This window comes from Podarcis erhardii, assembly GCF_964252035.2.
Source record: "Podarcis erhardii genome assembly, chromosome: 13".
Classification (NCBI taxonomy): Eukaryota; Metazoa; Chordata; class Lepidosauria; order Squamata; family Lacertidae; genus Podarcis; species Podarcis erhardii.
In genome coordinates, this window is record NC_138502.1 from 6522668 (window position 1) to 6543524 (window position 20857).

The 20857-nt window shown below is 40.0% G+C and overlaps 1 protein-coding gene across 1 annotated transcript; it reads left to right on the top strand.

Moving 5' to 3' along the window:
- Positions 1-763: 763 nt before the first annotated feature.
- LOC309326651 (vomeronasal type-2 receptor 26-like) lies at positions 764-10815 on the top strand. Its single transcript, XM_081835535.1, has 4 exons — positions 764-1111; positions 7928-8219; positions 9399-9462; positions 10706-10815. The coding sequence occupies exons 1-3, from the start codon at positions 1080-1082 to the stop codon at positions 9426-9428; spliced, it is 354 nt and encodes a 117-aa protein (XP_081691661.1). The 5' UTR covers positions 764-1079; the 3' UTR covers positions 9429-9462; positions 10706-10815.
- Positions 10816-20857: the final 10042 nt, after the last annotated feature.

Consider the following 20857-nt stretch of genomic DNA (forward strand, 5'->3'; position numbering starts at 1 on the left):
ATTCAAAATCTCATTTATGCCGATACCCATTCAACTTCATTTTCTCTTTCTATTAGCTGCATCCTATTCTTCATGACATTTCATTTAACAACTCAGCTGGAGAAACCGTGTCCTTTACTGATCAAAGAGAAGTGGGAGGGGGATTTGACATCATGAACATAGTCACGTTCCCAAACAGGTCCTTCCTTCGATTGAAGATTGGATGGGTTGATTCTGATGCAGCTGATGGAAAAGAATTCATCATTAATGAGGACATGATTATATGGCACAATGATTTTAACCAGGTCTGGAATCTAAGCAGGGGTGCCAACTTGAATAAAATATTGGGGTGGGGGGGAGGTAAGCCCTGCGTCGATTAATCAGTTGCAAGACGTGGCTCATGCACACATTTGGAATGACAATGCCCATCACATCGGGGAGAGGGTAGGCGCCTCAATGATTTTATTGAGGGTGTATGTGAAGGGACCTTGGCCCCTAGAAGTTTGCTCCTATGATTCTGGAGTTTACTTGTAGGTCCCACATTCTCCTACTTATGAGCATAGTGATATACTCCTCCACTCAATTCTTGTTTAAGCTACTTGTACAATGGCCTCTTAAGCCTGTGGGGCAGAGTATGTATGATGTTTCAGGTTAACTTGTTTCATTCACTTTGAGTTTGCGGCCTCTAAGGCTTACCAAATACTGACAGGTTTAGGAGAGTGACAGAAGATTTGAATATCTGCCACATATGGTATTTCCACTATAAAGTTTCTGATTTCTGAAAGTTAGTTAAGAAAATGATCCTAGATTTATCTGTATTTTGTCTTTTGCCTCTTTCATTCCAGTGTCTTAACAAAAATGGGCTGATGGTTGGACCATGTATGAAGCAGCAGTCCTATGCCAATGTTTCTGGGATGAGAGATCCCCTTTTTATTTGAACTTCAGAAGCTGAAATATTCTTTCAAATATTTATCCCTTCTGAAATGATTTCCTGTTTATTAATAGGTAACGCCCATTTCTGTGTGCAATGAATACTGTCGTGCAGGCTATCAGAAGAAAAGTAAGGAAGGACAGAAATTTTGCTGTTATGATTGTACTCCATGTCCAGAAGGGAAGATTTCAAACCAGAATGGTATGTGACAGTTTTCATTGTACAAGATTAGCAAGTCTCTGTTGAAAACCACACTTTCCTGCTTGGAGTGGTGTGAATATTTTATTGCTACTTTCCAGTAACACGTCATCAATACGGTCAAAAACAAAAGAGCCTGGTGAAATCCCAAGCTGGTGGATCTGAAAGTAATCCCCCCATCCCCCAAAATGATTTCACTGTGCACATAATTTAAGTGAAGCCAGTGCTTATTTTCCCAGTGTGCCTTCCTCTAAACATTTTGTGTATCTAAGTTTGGCCTCAGTGAGGAGCAATACTGAAATATAAGTAGGAAAAGAAGAGTACCCCTAAACCTTTGTTTAGGAAAAAAACAACACTGAGTGAATCTATCAAGTAGTAAAATGGTACAGAAGTTGTAGATTTGTAAATGATGTGTATAGTCAGAATGAAGCATGCTAGATATCATCCATGTTGTAATTAGGCCAGAACTTTATTCATTATGCTTCAGGGAAGAGAAAATGTCATGGCACTAATTCCAACCAGCATTTGCTATTTGAATGGCATTCCACTTGATAGTGTAGCTGCTTTTGACATCCTTCATAGTTGAACAAGGTTGGAGCTTTGTATTTGGCTAGACAGGCATTCAGGTTCCCAGGAGGCAACTGCATATATATGGGGGGGGGGGGGAGATAGACAACACTGGGCTCCATCTGTCCAAGTGGCATGCCTTGATCTTTTCACTCTTTACAATCCACCCTATTGATGTGACTTTCTGTCCATCATTTTGACCAAGGCTTTAGAATGCCTAGCAATGGCTACTGGCACTTACTGAAGGAAAGGCAAAAACATTCTAACCTGGAGACAAATGAATATGGGAGCAAAATACATTTTCGGGGGGGTGGGTCTCTGTTAACTGCCCACCCAAAAAACCAAGGTACCACTCACTATGTAATCTTGGTGCCACAGCATGGCCACTTAAATATATATATATATATAAAAACCAGAAAACCTCTGTCAGATTCAGCAGCAATGTAATGAGTAATTCAAATATACAACCAGCTCTCTGACAATAAAGAAGGTTTGAAATAGATCAACAGGATCAATAATGGCTACATAGTCAGCACAAAACACAGATGAATTGCAAATGGAGTTTGGCTTTCTTCTGTTTGTCAGATATGGCTGACTGCTTCAGATGCCCAGAGGATCAGTATGCAAACAAGAAGAAAGATGGATGCATCCCTAAAACTATCAACTTTCTTTCTTATGAAGAACCTTTAGGGATCAGCTTGGCCTCACTTGCTCTTTCTTTTTCCCTGATCACAACTTCGGTGCTTGCAGCGTTTATTCAGCACAAAGACACTCCAATTGTCAAAGCCAACAACAGGGATCTCACCTACACTCTCCTCATCGCCCTCCAGTTCTGCTTCCTTTCATCTCTTCTCTTCATTGGACACCCTGGCAAAATGACCTGCCTTCTTCGCCAAACAACCTTTGGCATTGTCTTCTCTGTGGCTGTTTCCTGTGTGTTGGCCAAAACTATCACGGTAGTTGTAGCTTTCATGGCCACCAAGCCTGGGTCCAGTATGAGGAAGTGGGTAGGGAAAAAACTGTCCAACTCCGTTGTCCTTTCCTGCTCCCTCGTTCAAGCAATTATTTGTACTGCATGGTTGATAACCTCTCCACCATTTCCAGATCAAGACATGCACTCGGTAATGGAAGAAACCATTGTGCAATGTAACGAAGGCTCGGTGACCATGTTTTACTGTGTCTTGGGCTACATGGGCCTCCTGGCCATTGCCAGCTTCATTGTGGCATTTGCAGCTCGCAAATTGCCAGACAGTTTTAATGAAGCCAAGTTCATTACCTTCAGCATGTTGCTGTTCTGCAGTGTTTGGTTGTCTTTTGTCCCAACTTACCTAAGTACTAAAGGGAAATCCATGGTGGTGGTGGAGATCTTCTCCATCTTGTCCTCCTGTGCTGGATTGTTGGTCTGCATCTTTGCCCCTAAATGCTACATCATTATTCTGAAGCCAGAGCTGAACAACAGGGAGCAACTGATAAGGAGAAGGATGTAAATTCAGCCTTACTTCTTCTTTCTATTCTATTGTATTGTTATATATAAGGGAGTTTTCCGTAAAAGTGGTTACCTTGAATACATCCTGTGAAGTGATACTCTTTCGTAGGATCAATTTGGGATATTTAGGGTTTTGAAATTAAAGCAAATTAAAATGCTCTGTCACCTTAGCTCAGGAGTGAAGAACAACTTGCTGGTGGGCCCTGTTTTGCCCAAACCACACCCACCTTATTCTCAGCTGATATCCTATGGGACATCATAGGAACTATCAGGAGCTGAAGGTGAGTTTCCAGATTGTCTCTTCCCAGAAGATCCCACTGGAGGGATGCTTCCAGCCTTCCCAGCCCCTCAATTTGAAAGTCTTATAAGAAGATTCTGCAGGAGAAGGACTTTGAGGAACATCATGAGACAGGTCTTTCTAGGAGCATGTGAAAATCCTATTTTACTTTGTAAAGCTGTCTGTTGCTCATGAAACCTTGTTGTATTTATTGGACTCAGGTGCAGCTTTTTGGTATGTTTTTATATTTGCCATCATATTGTTCTATTATCCTGTTCTGATACTATATTTGTGAGGTGTCCATTTTAAAAGGTGTCCATTCATCCTTTGTTTATGGTATTTTGCCCACCATTATAAAATCATAGCATTGTATGGTTGGAGGAGTCCCTCAGGGTCATCTGTTCCAGCCCTTTAAATGATTGAACCTCAATTAAAGCATCTATGACAGATGACAGACAGGTTAGTTGTCCCATCCACCTTTCAAAGACTCATTGCCTTCTGAATCCCAGTGACAGACAGGTTGGTTGTCCCTTCCACCTCTCAAACTTTGTCCATCAAGGACTGGGAGAATGATCAATCTGGCCAAATGTGGGGAAATGTTACTGACTTCTGCTTTAGGACAAGAAACTTAATAATAAAAATGAACTTTTGTGGATAGAAAAGCTGTAGGGAAAGGCATTGAAAAGTGTGGAATTAATAGTAGCTTGATTTACTTTCTATTCACTTATAAAAATGTATTTCTTATATGGGACTGATTTACCTTATATTATTCTGTTCTGTAATACTGAATTATATTTCTTTCAATAAAGAAACATGCTAACTAAAATTAAGTTTCTGAGTGTCTTCCTTGAACCTTAAATGCATTGTTTGCTAATATCAAGCAGGAGTATATACTCTCCTCAATGTGGTGGCGCTGTCTGGGATAATCTAAGATGGTACTGTAATTGCTGAACAATAACTTTGATACATCAAAGGCATCCTCAATATTTACATTATGTAGGGCAACATATGCCCCACAGATTTAAGAACAGGACAGAACAAATAAATATGTTTGGATGGTCCCAGAAGAAGAAGAAGAAGAGGAAGAAGAGGAAGAGGAAGAGGAAGAGGAAGAGGAAGAAGAAGAAGAAGAAGAAGAAGAAGAAGAAGAAGATATGCCGCCCTCCCCGGTCGAAGCCGGCCTCAGGGCTGCTAACATAAAATATATAACATTGGTATAAAATCAAACAGTAATGAAATTACCTCCTAAAAACAGGTCTGGATCAAATTAAAATCTAATTAGATGGCTTTCCACAGGATTAGGGTTGAGAACAGTAAATGCTCATCAGGCCCAACTGTTTTCAACAGGCATCTAAAAGAACAAACTTATTGTGAATGCCTAAAGTTATTAGGAGTTCCAAAAGCACTGCCACATCTTAAAGGGAAATGGCATTGGAAGTGGCCTTAATCTCAAAATTTAGCACTCTGAATTTCCTGTGTCATTAGCTTACCAAGGAAAAGTCATTCGGTCACTGTTGTTGAGTTCATTCATTAGAAATTCTCCTCTGAAACTGTGAATTGATTAACATCCTTTGCAGTATGGTGACAAAATTCTACCAGCACAGACTTGCCTTGGCAATGAGAATCCCATGATCTTACCCAATATCACTCTGGGGTTAGATATATATGATGTATTATTATTATTATTAAAGGTAAAGGGACCCCTGACCATTAGGTCCAGTCGTGGCCGACTCTGGGGTTGCGGTGCTCATCTTGCTTTATTGGTCAAGGGAGCCGGCATACAGCTTCTGGGTCATGTGGCCGGCATGACTAAGCTGCTTCTGGCGAACCAGAGCAGCGCATGGAAATGCCGTTTACTTTCCCACTGGAGCAGTACCTATTTATCTACTTGCACTTTGATGTGCTTTTGAACTGCTAGGTTGGCAGGAGCAGGGACTGAACAACGGGAGCTCACCCCATCACAGGGATTCAAACCGCTGACCTTCTGATCAGCATGTTCAAGGCTCTGTGGTTTAACCCACAGCGCCACCCACGTCCCTATTATTATTAATAATAAGTATAATAATAATTATTATCATCATCATCAATAATAACCCCAACAACAACAACCACTAGCTATGCCTCCCATGCTCTGCTTCATATTTTCAGTGTTTTTTCTTACCCAGAATATGACCTTGAATTCTGATAATGTTTCGTGATAATCTGAATAGGGAACAGAGCAACGTGAATGTGTCAGACAGTATAAAGTAGACATGAAACCCTATTAAAATTTAGATTACGTGTTCTGTGGCCTTCCCTCTCTGGTCCCACCTACCAAAGTCTTAAAGTTTATGGAAGGTTACCCAGAAGAGAATTCATTAGTCAGGCTGAAAATAAAAGCCCACCCCTCCAATATACCAATAGCTCCTGTTGGTTCTTGCAACTGAATTGTGCTATTCGTTTTTAAACTATAGCTTGATCTTATTGAGAAGTGCTGAGTCCCATTTCCCTGAAGACAACTGGAGTTGAGAAGTGGTCTTAATCTCAAAATTTAGAACTGCTACTTTATATCCTGATGACAATGTCTTCACTCAAGTGTTTTCTGTTGTTCTTAGCACACCAAGAAAAAACCCTTCTGCCACTTTTTTCTTTCATCTAAGCAGCAGGATTGGGAGTAAAAAAAGTAAAAGTCTTACTCAGACTCTAAACTCTGAATAAGTAATTAATATTCCTATTCGGCAATTACTCAAATCACTGTAATTTCCTATCCAGGCCAAATCCCCAGTTGGCTTCCTGGAGGGAAGAAAAAAAAATCAACAAGCAAGCCTAAAAGTGTTTAAAAAATAAGCTCATATGTTATGGAGAGCTAGTGTAGGGGGAGAGACAGACAGGGCTCTATCAGCTCAATTTAGGACAATATAATTTCTGTTACTTCTAAAGGAATGTATTTGCAACCCGCTAATGAAATGTATATCTTAAGCTAGGCTGTCAGGATGTTGCTGCTATTGGTGTTGCTGTTTTTAATAACTCCTGTTTCTATTACCTCTAATTCTATCCCCTGCCCCGGGAATAATCCTTTTCTGGTTCCACACGAGTGGTACCAGCCAGGTGAAGTCATCATCGGTGGCATTCTTTCTCAGAGCTTTTACAATTTCTATGAAATTTTGTATAAGGAACAACCATCAAAGAATGTGTTTGATGTTTCATAGTAAGACTTTTCCATTCCTCTTCTGGATTGCCCTTTCCTTTCTTTAATGTCTTTAAGACAGGAATCCCAAAGAGGGATTCTTTTATTACTGACATTTTCAAGTTGAAATGGGACCCATAATTTGCCCGAATACTGGAATAATAAAAAAAACATTTTTTCTTTTTATTTATTTATAAACCTAGTCACTGTATCAGTTTATTTGAAGGAAATCGTGTATTTACAATTGCTTTGAGTATACTTATTGTCAGGAGTGGGGAAGAGAAGGGTGAAAATGTAAACAAATATACAGTGGTGCCTCAGGTTACAGACGCTTCAGGTTACAGACGCTTCAGGTTACAAAATCTGCTAACCCAGAAATAGTACCTCAGGTTAAGAACTTTGCTTCAGGGTGAGAACAGAAATCGTGCTCCGGCAGCATGGCAGCAGCCGGAGGCCCCATGAGCTAAAGTGGGGCTTCAGGTTAAGAAGAGTTTCAGGTTAAGAACTGACCTCCAGAACGAATTAAGTTCTTAACCCGAGGTACCATTGTACTACCACATATTCACAGGCAAGGTCCTTTAAAGTTTCGGTATGTGCTGACTTGAATTGATTTCTTGAGTAAATTGTTACATCATGGTGAAAATTATCCTATATGGAGGGATATGGAAATTGGTTGAATTGTGTTGAAGCAGACAGGGATTGTGACAGTTCAGGTTAGATACCACAAGGAAACCTGAGATTGTCAGAATGGGGCATTAGCCCAGAGAGGCTGACATTGGGCTGGAAAACCTAAAGAATCAGGAGACTAATTTTGCCACCAGCTGCGTCTTCCAGTGTGAAGGTACGGTACGTCCATTGCTACCTGACTCCCCTTTCCATCTGATGCACCACAGGATCAATGACTGGCCTTAGCTACATTAGCCTGCACATCTCAAACCTGTGGTTCTAACATGCAAGCAACATTCCTACCGCAACCACAGCTGTATACTGAGAAAAAATTCAGAATTCAATGGGACTTTCAAGTAAGCCTGTATAACATTGCAGCTTTCAGTTAAATGAAGTTGTTGTCTACTGAAGGAGAAACAGATTTGTTTTATTTTTTTCTTGATCATCTGTGAGGGAAATGTAAAGCAATAGAATAACAGCAGGTACATGAAAGTATCATGCAAAACAGTAATGCCCTGATCATTAGACAGTATGGATTTTATTAGCATAGATGTGCAATTACAAATTACAAATGCAATCTTTTCATTTCAGTTTGAAACAGAAGATGTCTAATGTTGTAGTATATTCATATTTGTAATTAATTTGGTTTACTTGCAGTATGGTGCCTAAATTTTATCAGCATGTCCTAACATTGGCATTTGCTGTCAAAGAAGTCAATGAGAATCCCAACATCTTGCCCAATATCACACTTGGCTTCCACATCTATGACAGCTATTATGATGCAAAGATGACCTACCGTACGACTCTAGACCTCCTCTTCAAAATGAGGACATTTGTCCCCAACTACAAATGTGACACCCAGAAAACCCTCATATCCACCATTGGGGGACTTGGCCATGATACCACCTTCCATATGGCAGACACATTAGATCTCTACAAGATTCCACAGGTAAGAGGTATGAAGGGGTCAATGAGAATCTTTTCTTCCTGTCTCTATGGGTTGTTTTCATATTTTTTTCTACATAGCAAATGTATTGGGAAGTATTCTAGTCAGTAATTTTACTCAGAGCAGACAGATCAAATTAATGGATCTACCACGATCAATAATGAAAAATTTAGTTTTATACAAGCCTGCATCTTTACCCCATATTCTTTGTAGATTGCTTTTTCTGTTTTATTTCTAGGGATGTGAGACTGATCTGGTCACAGTTCAAATCAAAATGTGCAATTAGAAAAAAGAAAGCTTGTGGGGGGGGGGGAACGGACCCAAATGGTACAGGATGAATGTTTTCCATATGATTTGAGATTATATTCACATTTTCTTTCAGTTTGCATATGGTTCATTTCCTGCAGTGGAGAGTGATACAAGTCAGGTTCCTTCTTTTTACCGTATGGTGCCCAATGAAGCCCACCAGTTTCTTGGGATTATCCGCTTGCTTAAGCATTTTGGATGGACGTGGATCGGACTCATTGCTCTGAACGATAACAGTGGAGAACATTTTTTGCAGACCCTGGAGCCATTGCTTTCTCAAAATGGGATTTGCTCTGCCTTCACACAAATAATTGCAATACAACTCCACTTTGATAATGTGGATGAAATGCATGATATAGCTTTAAATATGTATGTGAAAATAAGAGATAATAAAGTCACTACACTTATTGTTTATGGGGAATCTCTGGCAATTATAGCACTGAGACTTACTGTATTTCTACCAGATCCTACAAATAAAGAAAACACATCATTTAAAAAGGTATGGATCTTTACAGCACAGACTGATTTCATATCTATGGGTCTTCTTAAGGTTTGGAATGTTCTGCTCTTCCAGGGTTCCCTCTCCTTCACAATCCACTCACAAAATCTTCTAGCATTCAAGGAATTTCTTCAGAGCATAAAGCCTTCCCAGAGCCAGGGAGATGGTTTCATCAAAGGCTTCTGGGAGCAAGCATTTGACTGTATTCTTCCCAATTTCAATGCACCAATGGAGGTCTATGGTATGTGTACTGGAGAGGAGAGGTTGCAGAGTCTTCCAAGGTCTCTGTTTGAAATGAGCATGACTGGTCACAGCTACAGCATCTATAATGGTGTCTATGCTGTGGCTCATGCCTTGCATAACATTTACTCCCCTAGATCCAAGCAGAGAGCAGTGGGAAAAAGTGAAAGATTAAAACTTCAGGATCTGGAGCCTTGGCAGGTAATGTTCTGAGAATGAATGGAAACAAATCTTACCATTATCTGCATGACCAGAGTCATGTAACAGAAAACTTTATATACAATTGCGACTTAAAACATTATTGCTTGGTTATACAATAAAACTATTGCTATTTAGAAGTCATCTGAGGGCAGCCCTGTATTGAGAAGTTTTTAATGTTTGATTACATTTTTATAAGTGTTGGAAGACTCCCAGGGTGGATGGCGCAACCCTGCCAGACGGCTGTGGTATATATAATATACAATGATTATGATAATGATAATGATAAGATGGTATGCCAGAAAATAATCAAGAAATAATGTTCAACCTCATAACTGCTGCTGAGACTACAAAAGCTAATAATATCTGAATGGTTGGAGAAAATCTGGTGCATAGTAGCTTTGATTACACCAACTTATACATATAAACCAGCCTACAGCTCTATGCAAAAATTCATTTTTTTGTTATGTTTTGGAATAACAAGTTCAATTATAATGTCCAAATGTGTCCTGCTTTCAACCTGTCATAATAGTATTTATTTTGGCTGTCTTTATTTTACTTATTTTTTTAAATAAGATTTTTTTTTACAAAAATAGGACTTTAATACATTAGGATCCAGAGGTGCTGTATAAATAGTATGGAAAATTATATTCACTGAAAAAGACAAATATGTGCATTTTATGTACTTAATTCTGCCAAAAAAATTTTTGTTATAGTTTTTCATCATACTATAACAACTTCAAAAACTACATACAAAACAGGTAGAAATCGGAGTCCTCTCCTAGAGGCAATTCATAGATAGCTCTCACCTGAGATCCCTACTTTTCCGTCCCTGCCTCTCACTCGGGGTGGGGGGCAAATACTTCCCGCTTTTGCACCTAGGGTCCGCAATGACCAAGCACCAGCCCTATGAGTAGTTAATCCGTGGACCTTAGCAAGGACCCCACATATAGGACTTCAAAGGAAACAAAAAACAAGAAGAAGAAAAGAGAGAGAAAGAACAACTAAAGGAGAAAATAAAGGGAAAGGAATATTAGAGATGCATAAAAAAGGCTTCCAATGCATAATAAAGACTCCATCTGTTCTGTCAAAATCACAGATATTTTGCACATGTTCTTTGTTAAGTGCAGCTACGTTACTATAACTAAATAAGATTCATGAAGAAATGTTTCTGTAAACCATGGCACTTTATTCAAAATCTCATTTATGCTATTTCCCATTCAACTCCATTTTCTCTTTCTATTAGCTGCACCCTGTTCTTCAGGACATTTCATTTAACAACTCAGCTGGAGAAACCGTGTCCTTTACTGATCAAAGAGAAGTGGGAGGGGGATTTGACATCATGAACATAGTCACATTTCCAAACAGGTCCTTCCTTCGATTGAAGATTGGATGGGTTGATTCTGATGCAGCTGATGGAAAAGAATTCATCATTAAAAAGGACATGATTTTATGGCACAATGATTTTAACCAGGTCTGTAATCTAGGCAGGGGTGCCAGCTTGAATAAAATACTGGGGCGGGTAACCCCCACACTGAATAATCAATTGCAAGACGTGGCTCATGAACACCTTTTGAATAGCAGTGCCCATCACCTCTGGGAGAGGGCAGGCCTCTCAATTATTTTATTGAGGGTGTATGTGAAGGGACTTTGGCCCCTAGAAGTTGGCACCTATTACTCTAGGGTTTACTTGTGGGCCCCACATTCTCCGATTTATGAGCACACTGATATACTCCTCCACTAAATTCTTGTTTAACAGACTTGTACAATGGCCCCTTAAGCCTGTGGGGCAGAGTATGCATCACTTTTTAGGTTAACTTGTTTCATTCACTTTGAGTTTGGGGTCTTAAAGGAAGAATAAATAAATAAATAAATAAATAAATAAATAAATAAATAAATAAAATCTTACCAAATACTGACAAGGTTAGGAGAGTGTCATAAGTTTTGAATATCTGTCGCATATGGTCTTTCCACTATAAAGTTTCTGATTTCTGAAATGGCCCTAGTTTTATCTGTATCTTGTATTTTGCCTCTTTCATTCCAATTTCTTAATACAAAGGGGCTGATGGTTGGACTATATATGAAGAAGCAGCCCTGTGCCAATGTTTATGGGATGAGAGATCACCTTTCTTATTTGAACTTCCGAAGCTGAAAATTTCCTTCAAAGATTTCTCCCTTCTGAAATTATTTCCTGTTTATTGATAGGGGATGCCAATTTCTGTGTGTAATGACTACTGCCGACCTGGTAATCAGAAGAAAAGGAAGGAAGGGCAGAAATTTTGCTGCTATGATTGTACTCCATGTCCAGAAGGGAAGATTTCAAACCAAAATGGTATGTGACAGTTTTCATTGTACAAGATTAGCAAATCTCTGTTGAAAAGAAGTTAAATTATTATTATTATTATTTTCATTTCTATACCGCTTTATATTTTTAAGAAAAATCTCAAAGTGGTTTATAGCATATTAAAATATCAATAAAACAATCCAGAATCAAACATTTCCAAAGAAAGTCAAATACAAATACAGTCAAAGCAACATAATTAACAGGAAATTAAAATATTTTCTTAAAGATTTCAAAATAGAACATTACAAAGGAGGTCAACTACAGAATACATATTTAAATACACACATACATACATGCTATGCTGTGCACCACACTATCCTGCTTGGAGTGGTGTGAATATTTTATTTCTACTTTCAAGTAACATCTCATCTTAACCTACAAAAACCAAAAAGCCTGGTGAAATCTCATGTAGGTGGATCTAAAAGTAATATTTCATTGTACACATAATTTAAGTGAAGCTGTCAAGTCTAGTAGTAAAATGGTACAGAAGTTGCTGATTTGCAAATGATGTGTGCAGTCAGAATGAAACATTCTAGACATCATCATGGGTGAAATTAAGCCAGAACCTTATTCATTATACTTCAAGGAAGAGGAAATATCATGGCACTAATTCCAACCAGCATTTGCTATTTGAAAGGCATTCTACTTGATAGTGTAGCTGCATTCGACATCCTTCAGAGCTGAACAAGGTTGGAGCTTTGTATTTGGCAAGACAAGCAACCAGGTTCCCAGTAGGGAACAGTATATGTATGGGGGTGGGGAATAGGCAACACTGGGCCCCATCAGACCTAGTGGCATGCCTTCCTCTTATCACTCATTAGACCCTTTACAGTCCACCCTATTGATGTGACTTTCTGCCCATCATTTTGACAAAGGTTTTAGAATGCCTAGCAATGGCTACTGGCACTTACTGAAGGAAAGGCAAAAACATCCTAACCTGGAGACAATTAAATATGGGAGCAAAATACATCTCCCCCTCAGTTAACTGTCCACCCAAAAAACCCAAGGTGCTACTTACTCTGCCATATTTGTGCCATTGGACAAAGACCCCCACCCTGCTGAGTGCACAGCATGGCTACTTAAAATGATTTAAACAAACCTGTGTCAGATTCTGCAGGAATGTAATAAGTAATTCAAATATACAACCAGCTCTCTGACCGTAAGGAAGGTTCAAAAGAGATCAACAGGATCAAGAATGGCTTTATAGTAGGCAAAAAACACAGATGAATTGCAAATGGAGTTTGACTTTCTTCTATTTGTCAGATATGGCTGACTGCTTCAGATGTCCAGAAGATCAATATGCAAACAAGAAGAAAAATGGATGCATCCCTAAAACTATCAACTTTCTTTCTTATGAAGAACCTTTAGGGATAAGCTTGGCCTCACTTGCTCTTTCTTTTTCCCTGATCACAACTTTGGTGCTTACAATATTTTTTCAGCAGATAGACACTCCTATTGTCAAAGCCAACAACAGGGATCTCACCTACGCTCTCCTAATTGCCCTTCTGCTCTGTTTCCTCTCATCTTTTCTGTTTATTGGACACCCTGGCAAAATGACCTGCCTTCTTCGACAACCAACTTTTGGCATTGTCTTCTCTGTGGCAGTTTCCTGTGTGTTGGCCAAAACCATCACCGTAGTTGTAGCTTTCATGGCCACCAAGCCTGGGTCCAGTATGAGGAAGTGGGTAGGGAAAAAACTGACCAACTCCGTTGTCCTTTCCTGCTCCCTCGTTCAAGCAATTATTTGTACTGCATGGTTGATGACCTCTCCACCATTTCCAGATCAAGACATGTTCTCGGTAATGGAAGAAAGCATTGTGCAATGTAATGAAGGCTCAGTGACCATGTTTTACTGTGTCTTGGGCTACATGGGCCTCCTGGCCATTGCCAGCTTCATTGTGGCATTTGCAGCTCGCAAATTGCCAGACAGTTTTAATGAAGCCAAGTTCATTACCTTCAGCATGTTGCTGTTTTGCAGTGTTTGGTTGTCTTTCGTCCCAACTTACCTAAGCACTAAAGGAAAATCCATGGTGGTGGTGGAGATCTTCTCTATCTTGTCCTCCAGTGCTGGGTTGTTGGTCTGCATCTTTGCCCCTAAATGCTACATCATTGTGCTGAGGCCTGAGCTGAACAACAGGGAGCAACTGATAAGGAGAAGGATGTAAATTCAACCTTCCTTCTTCTTTCTATTCTATTGTTATACATAAGGGATTTTAGTATAAAAATGGTTACTCTGAGTTCCTCCTCCGGTGTGATACTCTTTTGCAGGATCGATTTTGAAAGGCTTAGTGTTGTGAAATTAAAGCAGATTAAAATGCTCTGTCACCTTAGCTCAGGAGTGAGGAACAACTTTCCGTGCGGGGGGAGGGTGGTAGTTTCCATTAAAGTGCTAATAAAATGGATGCAGGGGGAAGGGAGCTTGGTTTTTGATAGAGAAACTGCTTCCACCTCATTGATCAAGCCTCTTTGTAGCTGTCTGTTTAAAAGACTCATTGCCTTCTGACACCCAGTGACAGACGGGTTGGTGGCCCCTTTCAAGTACCAAACATTGGCCCTCAAGGCCTGGAAATATGATCAGTCTGGCCAACTGTGGGGAAATGTTACTGACTCCTGCCTTAAGGCAAGAAACCTCTGAATAAAAATTGAATTTTGTGGGTAGGGAAGCAATAGAGAAATGTATTGGAAAGTGTGGAATGAATGGTGGCTTTGATAACTTTGAATTACTTCCTATTTTCTTATATGGGACTGATTTACCTTATATTACTCTGTTTTATATTACTCTGTATTACAGCCTCAAGCCTCTTTCATTGCACAGTTTGCTTTGCTAAATAAACTGCCCATCTCAGCAGACTTGGGTCACTGATTTATGTCGCACCAGAGGTCAAAGGATCTTCTCAGCATGACATCTGGAAGGAGACAATCCAGCTGGGGGCTAGCCAGTTGGCCGTTTGACCCCCAGATGCCGACAATATGACCATATCTTTTTCAAACATGAATGACTGGACTCTTCTGGACAACCCTTTTTTATTGTGTAGAGAAATATTAACTGCTTGGGTTGGGCTAAAAGTGCTGTATTGGGATTTGGTGCTTTGCTAGCCCAAAGAAAACAACTTCACTCTGATTGGCATTGACTCACATGGGAAAACTGAAAGCCAATTGGGATTGGTTGTGCCTCAAAGGAGCAGAGGTAACAAACACCCAAAAGTGGCTCTCTGAGGAAAGGGAGAAAAGAACATCTATGAAAGTTATTATCTCTCCCTGCAATCATCCAAATCACCATAATTAGTTCACATAATCAAAGCCAGAGAGGTTTTTAGTAGGCACTAACAAAGTCAAAAAGCAACTCTTTTATAAATTATGACATGTTCTATGGATAGCTGTGAATAGGGGCAAGAGACAGGAAACTCTTCATCAGTTTCATTTCTGACTCCCACCCCCATTTTATTGACCAGCCTTGAATTCAGATTGTTGACAATTTTATCTACTATGAAATACATTTGTTTGTAATTTTTGATTCTCAAAACCAGCTCACAGAACTATCTTCTAGAAAAATACAGTGTTGCAAAATACAGGTATCACTCATAGTAGGTAGCTCAAGCCAGGAACCTGATAGTGACAGGCAGGTCTGCATTTCTAGTGAAGCAGGATGTTGTGGCTCTTGGTTTTTATGTTTCTGTTGTCCCCTGTTGAGTGCAAAGAAATGACTTTGAGCTGCCCTCCGAGTGATCCTTTTCCTGTTCCACATGAGTGGTATCAGCCAGGTGGCCTCATCATTGGTGGAATCACTTCTCAGCTGATTTATGTATTCTACGAAGTTTTCTTCAAAGAGCACCCTTCACAAAATCTGTTCCAGGTTCCACAGTAAGAGTATTTCCCTCTCTGCATCCTTTCTCTATGTGCCCTGCCTTTTATAATTGAAACCTTAGAGAAGGGAGTGTCCCCTTTCTCATTTACTTCATGTATTCTATATTGTGATCCCTAGGTTTTGTTGCAAATATTAAATATTGCACAGTTTGAAGTGTCTGGAAGCATAAAAACTGACTACTGTGGAAATGATAAATTGTCCAGACCTTTGAACATGTTATTTAAACCTTTACTGGCAGAACTTTTTTACAACATATGAAATAATCCAAAGGTGTCGCTCTCTTTCCTCTCTTCTTTCCTGCTGGTTTGCTGTTTCTTGTTTTTTTAAAAAGCATAGGCTAACTTTCATCTTAAACATAAAACAAAGCAATTTTCTGGTATCTTTATAGGGAATAAAGCAGAATGTAAATAAATAAATGTTAAGAATTCAATTCTCAGAAGACTTACCTGAGAGTTAAACCCACTCAACATTATAGGACAATATTCTGCATAGAAATGCGTAGGTCTTCCCTGGAAATTAAGTCAAATGAGTTCCCATTAAAATTAGTGGAACATCTAAAGCCATTATAATAACTCATCTCCTTGATTCCACTGTGACATAACTTTTAAGAAACTTTAAGGGTAGCCATAAAAATGAACATTAGATGCTGCCTTACACCCAGCCCCCCCAAATATCCATATAGCTCAACATCATCAGTGTTGAATGTCAGGATTACACAAGGGTCTTAACTTTCCTGGAGATGCCAGGTATGGAAAGTGATCACCTACCTAAGGGGAAATATGTGAGGGATAGATTCACACAATTCTTAAATCAACTGAGATGAAAAGATCAAGGAAGAGTTAAGAGTGGGTGGGTGGGTGTGTCAAAATACTATGCAGCATGCAAATGTCCTGATGAATCCTACATTTTCCTGATCTGCATGCTATTTAGCTTGAAAACATTGATTAAGAATAAACAAATAACATTTAAATCCCAAGCAGATTCAGGGAGAAATGTATAATATTTGGTATGTTGATTTCCTTCATTATAGAATTTTCATTTGATACTATAAATTAATTAACTCCATTTGCAGTATGATGACAAAATGCTACCAGCACATACTTGCCTTGGCATTTGCTGTGAAAGAGATTAATGAGAACGCCAAGATCTTACCCAACATCACGCTGGGCTTCCACATCCATGACAGCTATCATGATGCAAGGATGACCTATCGAAGCACTATTGACCTACTCTTCAAATCACATAGATTTGTCCCCAACTATAAATGTGACACCCAGAAAAACCTCATAGCCATCATCGGGGGAATTAGCTATGATACCTCCTTCCATATGAGAGACATCATAGGCCTTTATAAGATTCCACAGGTAGGATTCCCCCCCCCCCTTTTTGCTTCACTGATGTGGTCCATAGGAAAATAGATTTGGCACCAGCTTAGCTGCAGGCATTGCCAGAAGGAGGCGTACAAGGCACCATCCAACTGACTTAGGAACTCTACTCTGGATTTGTGTATGGTTTACGGCTTAAGATTTTCTTCTCCTGAAATATCCCACAAGGCAGCAGAGATTTAGGATCAGAGTTTTTCCTTCTGCTAGATAGACTACCTTTCCAGGTGCTCAAACCCCTCATTTCCCACTACAGCATGTGCAGTAACTGCCTTCTTGACTTTTGGACCAACTCTTTGTCACATCCACTCAATCCACTGCATGCAGGGGAACCCATAACTCACCAAGGGTGTGAGATCCATTGGCTGCCCTCCTCTGGTCTGGTCAAAGCTGTTTCCTAGGGTATGGTTGACAGTTTCTAGGAGCCAAAGGTGATATCTGAGTGCACGGTGGAGACCAAAAGTAGACAGACTTCCAAAAAAGGAGCACAATGTGACCTGCACCTGAGATTCTACCCCTCCACTGACAACCCAAAGATCCCATAGTAGTTCCACTCCTTTTAAGATTGCATATTAAACAGTTGTGTCCTTTCCAGGGACCGTTATGGCTTTGCTATTGCTGCAGTTTTGCTCTTCATCAAAAGTCAAAGGCAACTTCCCAGAAAGGCTGTAATATAATTGTTGGATTTATAATGTAAAAAATATTTGCATAACTGTAAAGGTAAAGGGACCCCTGAGCATTAAGTCCAGTCACTGACGACTCTGGGGTTGCGACGCTCATCTCACTTTACTGGCCGAGGGAGTGGGCGTTTGTCCGCAGACAGTTTTTCCGGTCATGTGGCCAGCATGGCTAAGCCGCTTCTGGCAAAACCAGATCAGTGCACGGAAACGCCGCTTACCTTCCCGCCACAGTGGTACCTATTTATCTACTTGTACTTTGATGTGCTTTCGAACTGCTAGGTTGGCAGGAGCAGGGACCAAGCAATGGGAGCTCACCCTGTTGCAGAGATTCAAACCACCGACCTTCTGATCAGCAAGCCCTAGGCTCAGTGGTTTAGACCACAGTGCCACCCGCGTCCCAACCTGTAGAAATGTTTAATTGAAAAAGTTGTTGAATTGAACTTTAATGGAAATTACAAATTGCTTAAACATTTTTGTTGGTGGTGATGTTTTAATGAAAGAGGCACATGTTCAGGAAGAAAGCTTCCAGTGTAGCTCTGTAATATCCTTGTAATTTCTTTCAGCTTGCATATGGTTCATTTTACACTGAGGAGGTAAGAGATACAAGTCGGATCCCTTCATTCTACCGAATGGTGCCAAATGAAGCCCAACAATACATAGGTATTATCAGATTACTTAAGCATTTTGAATGGACATGGGTTGGTCTATTTACTATGGATGATGACAGTGGACAAAATTTCTTGCAGACCATGGAACCTCTGCTTTCCCAAAATGGAATCTGCTCAGCCTTCACACAAAGAATCCCACATCAAATCCATCTTGATAACCTGGATGAAACACATGACATAGCTTTAAATATGTATGTACTGGTCACAGATAATAAAGTCACTACATTTATCGTCTATGGAGAATCTCTCACAATCATATGGCTTAGAGCCATTCTATTTATGCAAGATCCAACAAATAAGATAGACACATCATTTAAAAGGGTGTGGATCTTGACAGCACATACTGATTTCATAGCAATAGGGCTTTTTAGATTCTGGGATTTTCAGGTCTTCCATGGTGCCATATCCTTCACAATTCATTCACAAAATCTTCAAAGGTTCAGTGAATTTCTTCAGAGGATCAAGCCTTCCTGGAGCCAGGGAGATGGCTTTTTCAAGGACTTCTGGGAGCAAGTATTTGACTGTATATTTCCAAATCCCCATGTGGTAGGGGAGCCCAAAGAACTGTGTACTGGAGAGGAGAGCTTGGACAGTCTTCCAGGGGCTCTGTTTGAAATGGAGATATCTGGCCATAGCTACAGTATCTACAATGCTGTTTACACTGTGGCTCATGCCTTGCATAACACCTACTCACCTAGATCCAAGCAGAGAACAATGGAGAGGAGTGAAAGATTAAAACTTCAGGATGTGCAGCCTTGGCAGGTAATGCTTTACAAACAAAGAGCAACAAACATATGATTCTTTCACTGAAACACTAAGTACAAAAGTAGTAGTATTTTTTGCCACATACAAACAAAGCTTTATGCTTTCATATTTCCTTCATATATTTGGTGTGTGTGTGTGTGTGTGTGTGCACGCGCATAACAATTTTTGCATCAACTCTGCCAAGACAACTGATTTTTCACACTTGGTCTATGTACTGTAAAGCTACATAATTATAGCTAAATAATGCTGATAAAGAAGGTTGTTGTAAATAATGACATTTTGTTCAATATCTCCATTATGTAGTTTCCCTTTCATCTCTCTTTTCCCTTTCATTTAGTTACACCGTTTTCTTAATGAAATTTCATTCAACAACTCAGCTGGAGAAACAATGTTCTTTACTAATAAGAGAGAAATGGGTGGTGGATTTGACATCATGAACTTGGTCACCTTCCCAAACAAGTCTTTCCTTCGAGTGAAGATTGGATGGGTGGATCCCAACGCTCTCAACAGAAAAGAATTCACCATTCATGAGGACCTGATTATATGGAACAAAGCCTTTAACCAGGTATGGAAACTGGGCATTCCTTTGAGCCAAGGTACTCACCAGATAATCACCATTTTTCTCTCTTGTGATTGACTGGTGGGCTAAGTAACCTTTTCCACCTGCTTCATACACCTACCCAGCAGTGCCAAATAGGTGCAATTACACATTACTTGAATTGACTTTCTGGTCACTTGGCAGGTAGGTGCAGAAAAGGAAAGAGGTTGGCAAAGATGTTGAGTTCCTTGTGAATTCTGATTCTAGAGACTTGTCACTGCGCTCTCTGAAACATGTGGCAGGGTAAGGGTGACTTTTGAAATTAACGTGCTTTGCTAACTTAGAGTTGTGTGTCTCAAAGGCTGTGTGAATCAGAAAGACCTCGGTTAATCATGGAAGGTTTAGGAGCCTGATAGAAGATCTAAAGATTTCTTTATGCACGGGCTTTCCCCTTTGCCAGGCATAGGCAAATTCAGCCCTCCAGATGTTCTGGGACTACAACTCCCATCATCCCTAGCTAACAGGACCAGTGTTCAGGGATGATGAGAACTGTAGTCTCAAAACATCTGGAGTGCCGAGTTTGCCTATGCCTGCCCTTTGCTATTTATAAATTCTTAAACTTACAACTAATAAAGTGGCCCTAACTTAATCCATGTATTTTATCTTGCTTCTTTTTCTGGTTTACTAACAAAGAATGGGCCAATGGCTGTGATTTATATGAAGCAGCTTCTAAGGCTTTTTTGGGGGAGGAGGGGGGTGGTTTTGAGAGGTTTACTTTCTTATTTGAAGTGCAGTGACTGAACATTTTTTAAGAAAGAAGCCTCCCTTATGAAATTATTTCCTGTGTATGGATAGATGACACCCATTTCTGTGTGTAATGACTACTGCCGACCTGGTAATCAGAAGAACAGGAAGGAAGGGCAGAAATTTTGCTGCTACGATTGTACGCTATGTCCAGAAGGGAAGATGTCAAACCAGAATGGTAAAGGACACTTTTCATTGTTCAATATTAATACAGTGGTGCCCCGCAAGACGAATGCCTCGCTAAACGAAAAACCCGCAAGACGAAAGGGTTTTCTGATTTTTTAGCGGCTTCACAAGACGAATTTCCCTATGGGCTTGCTTCGCAAAACGAAAGCCCATAGGGAAATCTCCG

Excerpts from the sequence above, each read along its gene's own strand:
- LOC309326651 (XM_081835535.1), top strand. The coding sequence starts at position 1,080 with ATGTCCAGAAGGGAAGATTTCAAACCAGAATG. Across the intron at positions 1,112-7,927 it reads GAAGATTTCAAACCAGAATG|TATGGTGCCTAAATTTTATC; the intron begins GTATGTGACAGT and ends GTTTACTTGCAG. Across the intron at positions 8,220-9,398 it reads ATCTCTACAAGATTCCACAG|ATCCAAGCAGAGAGCAGTGG; the intron begins GTAAGAGGTATG and ends TTACTCCCCTAG.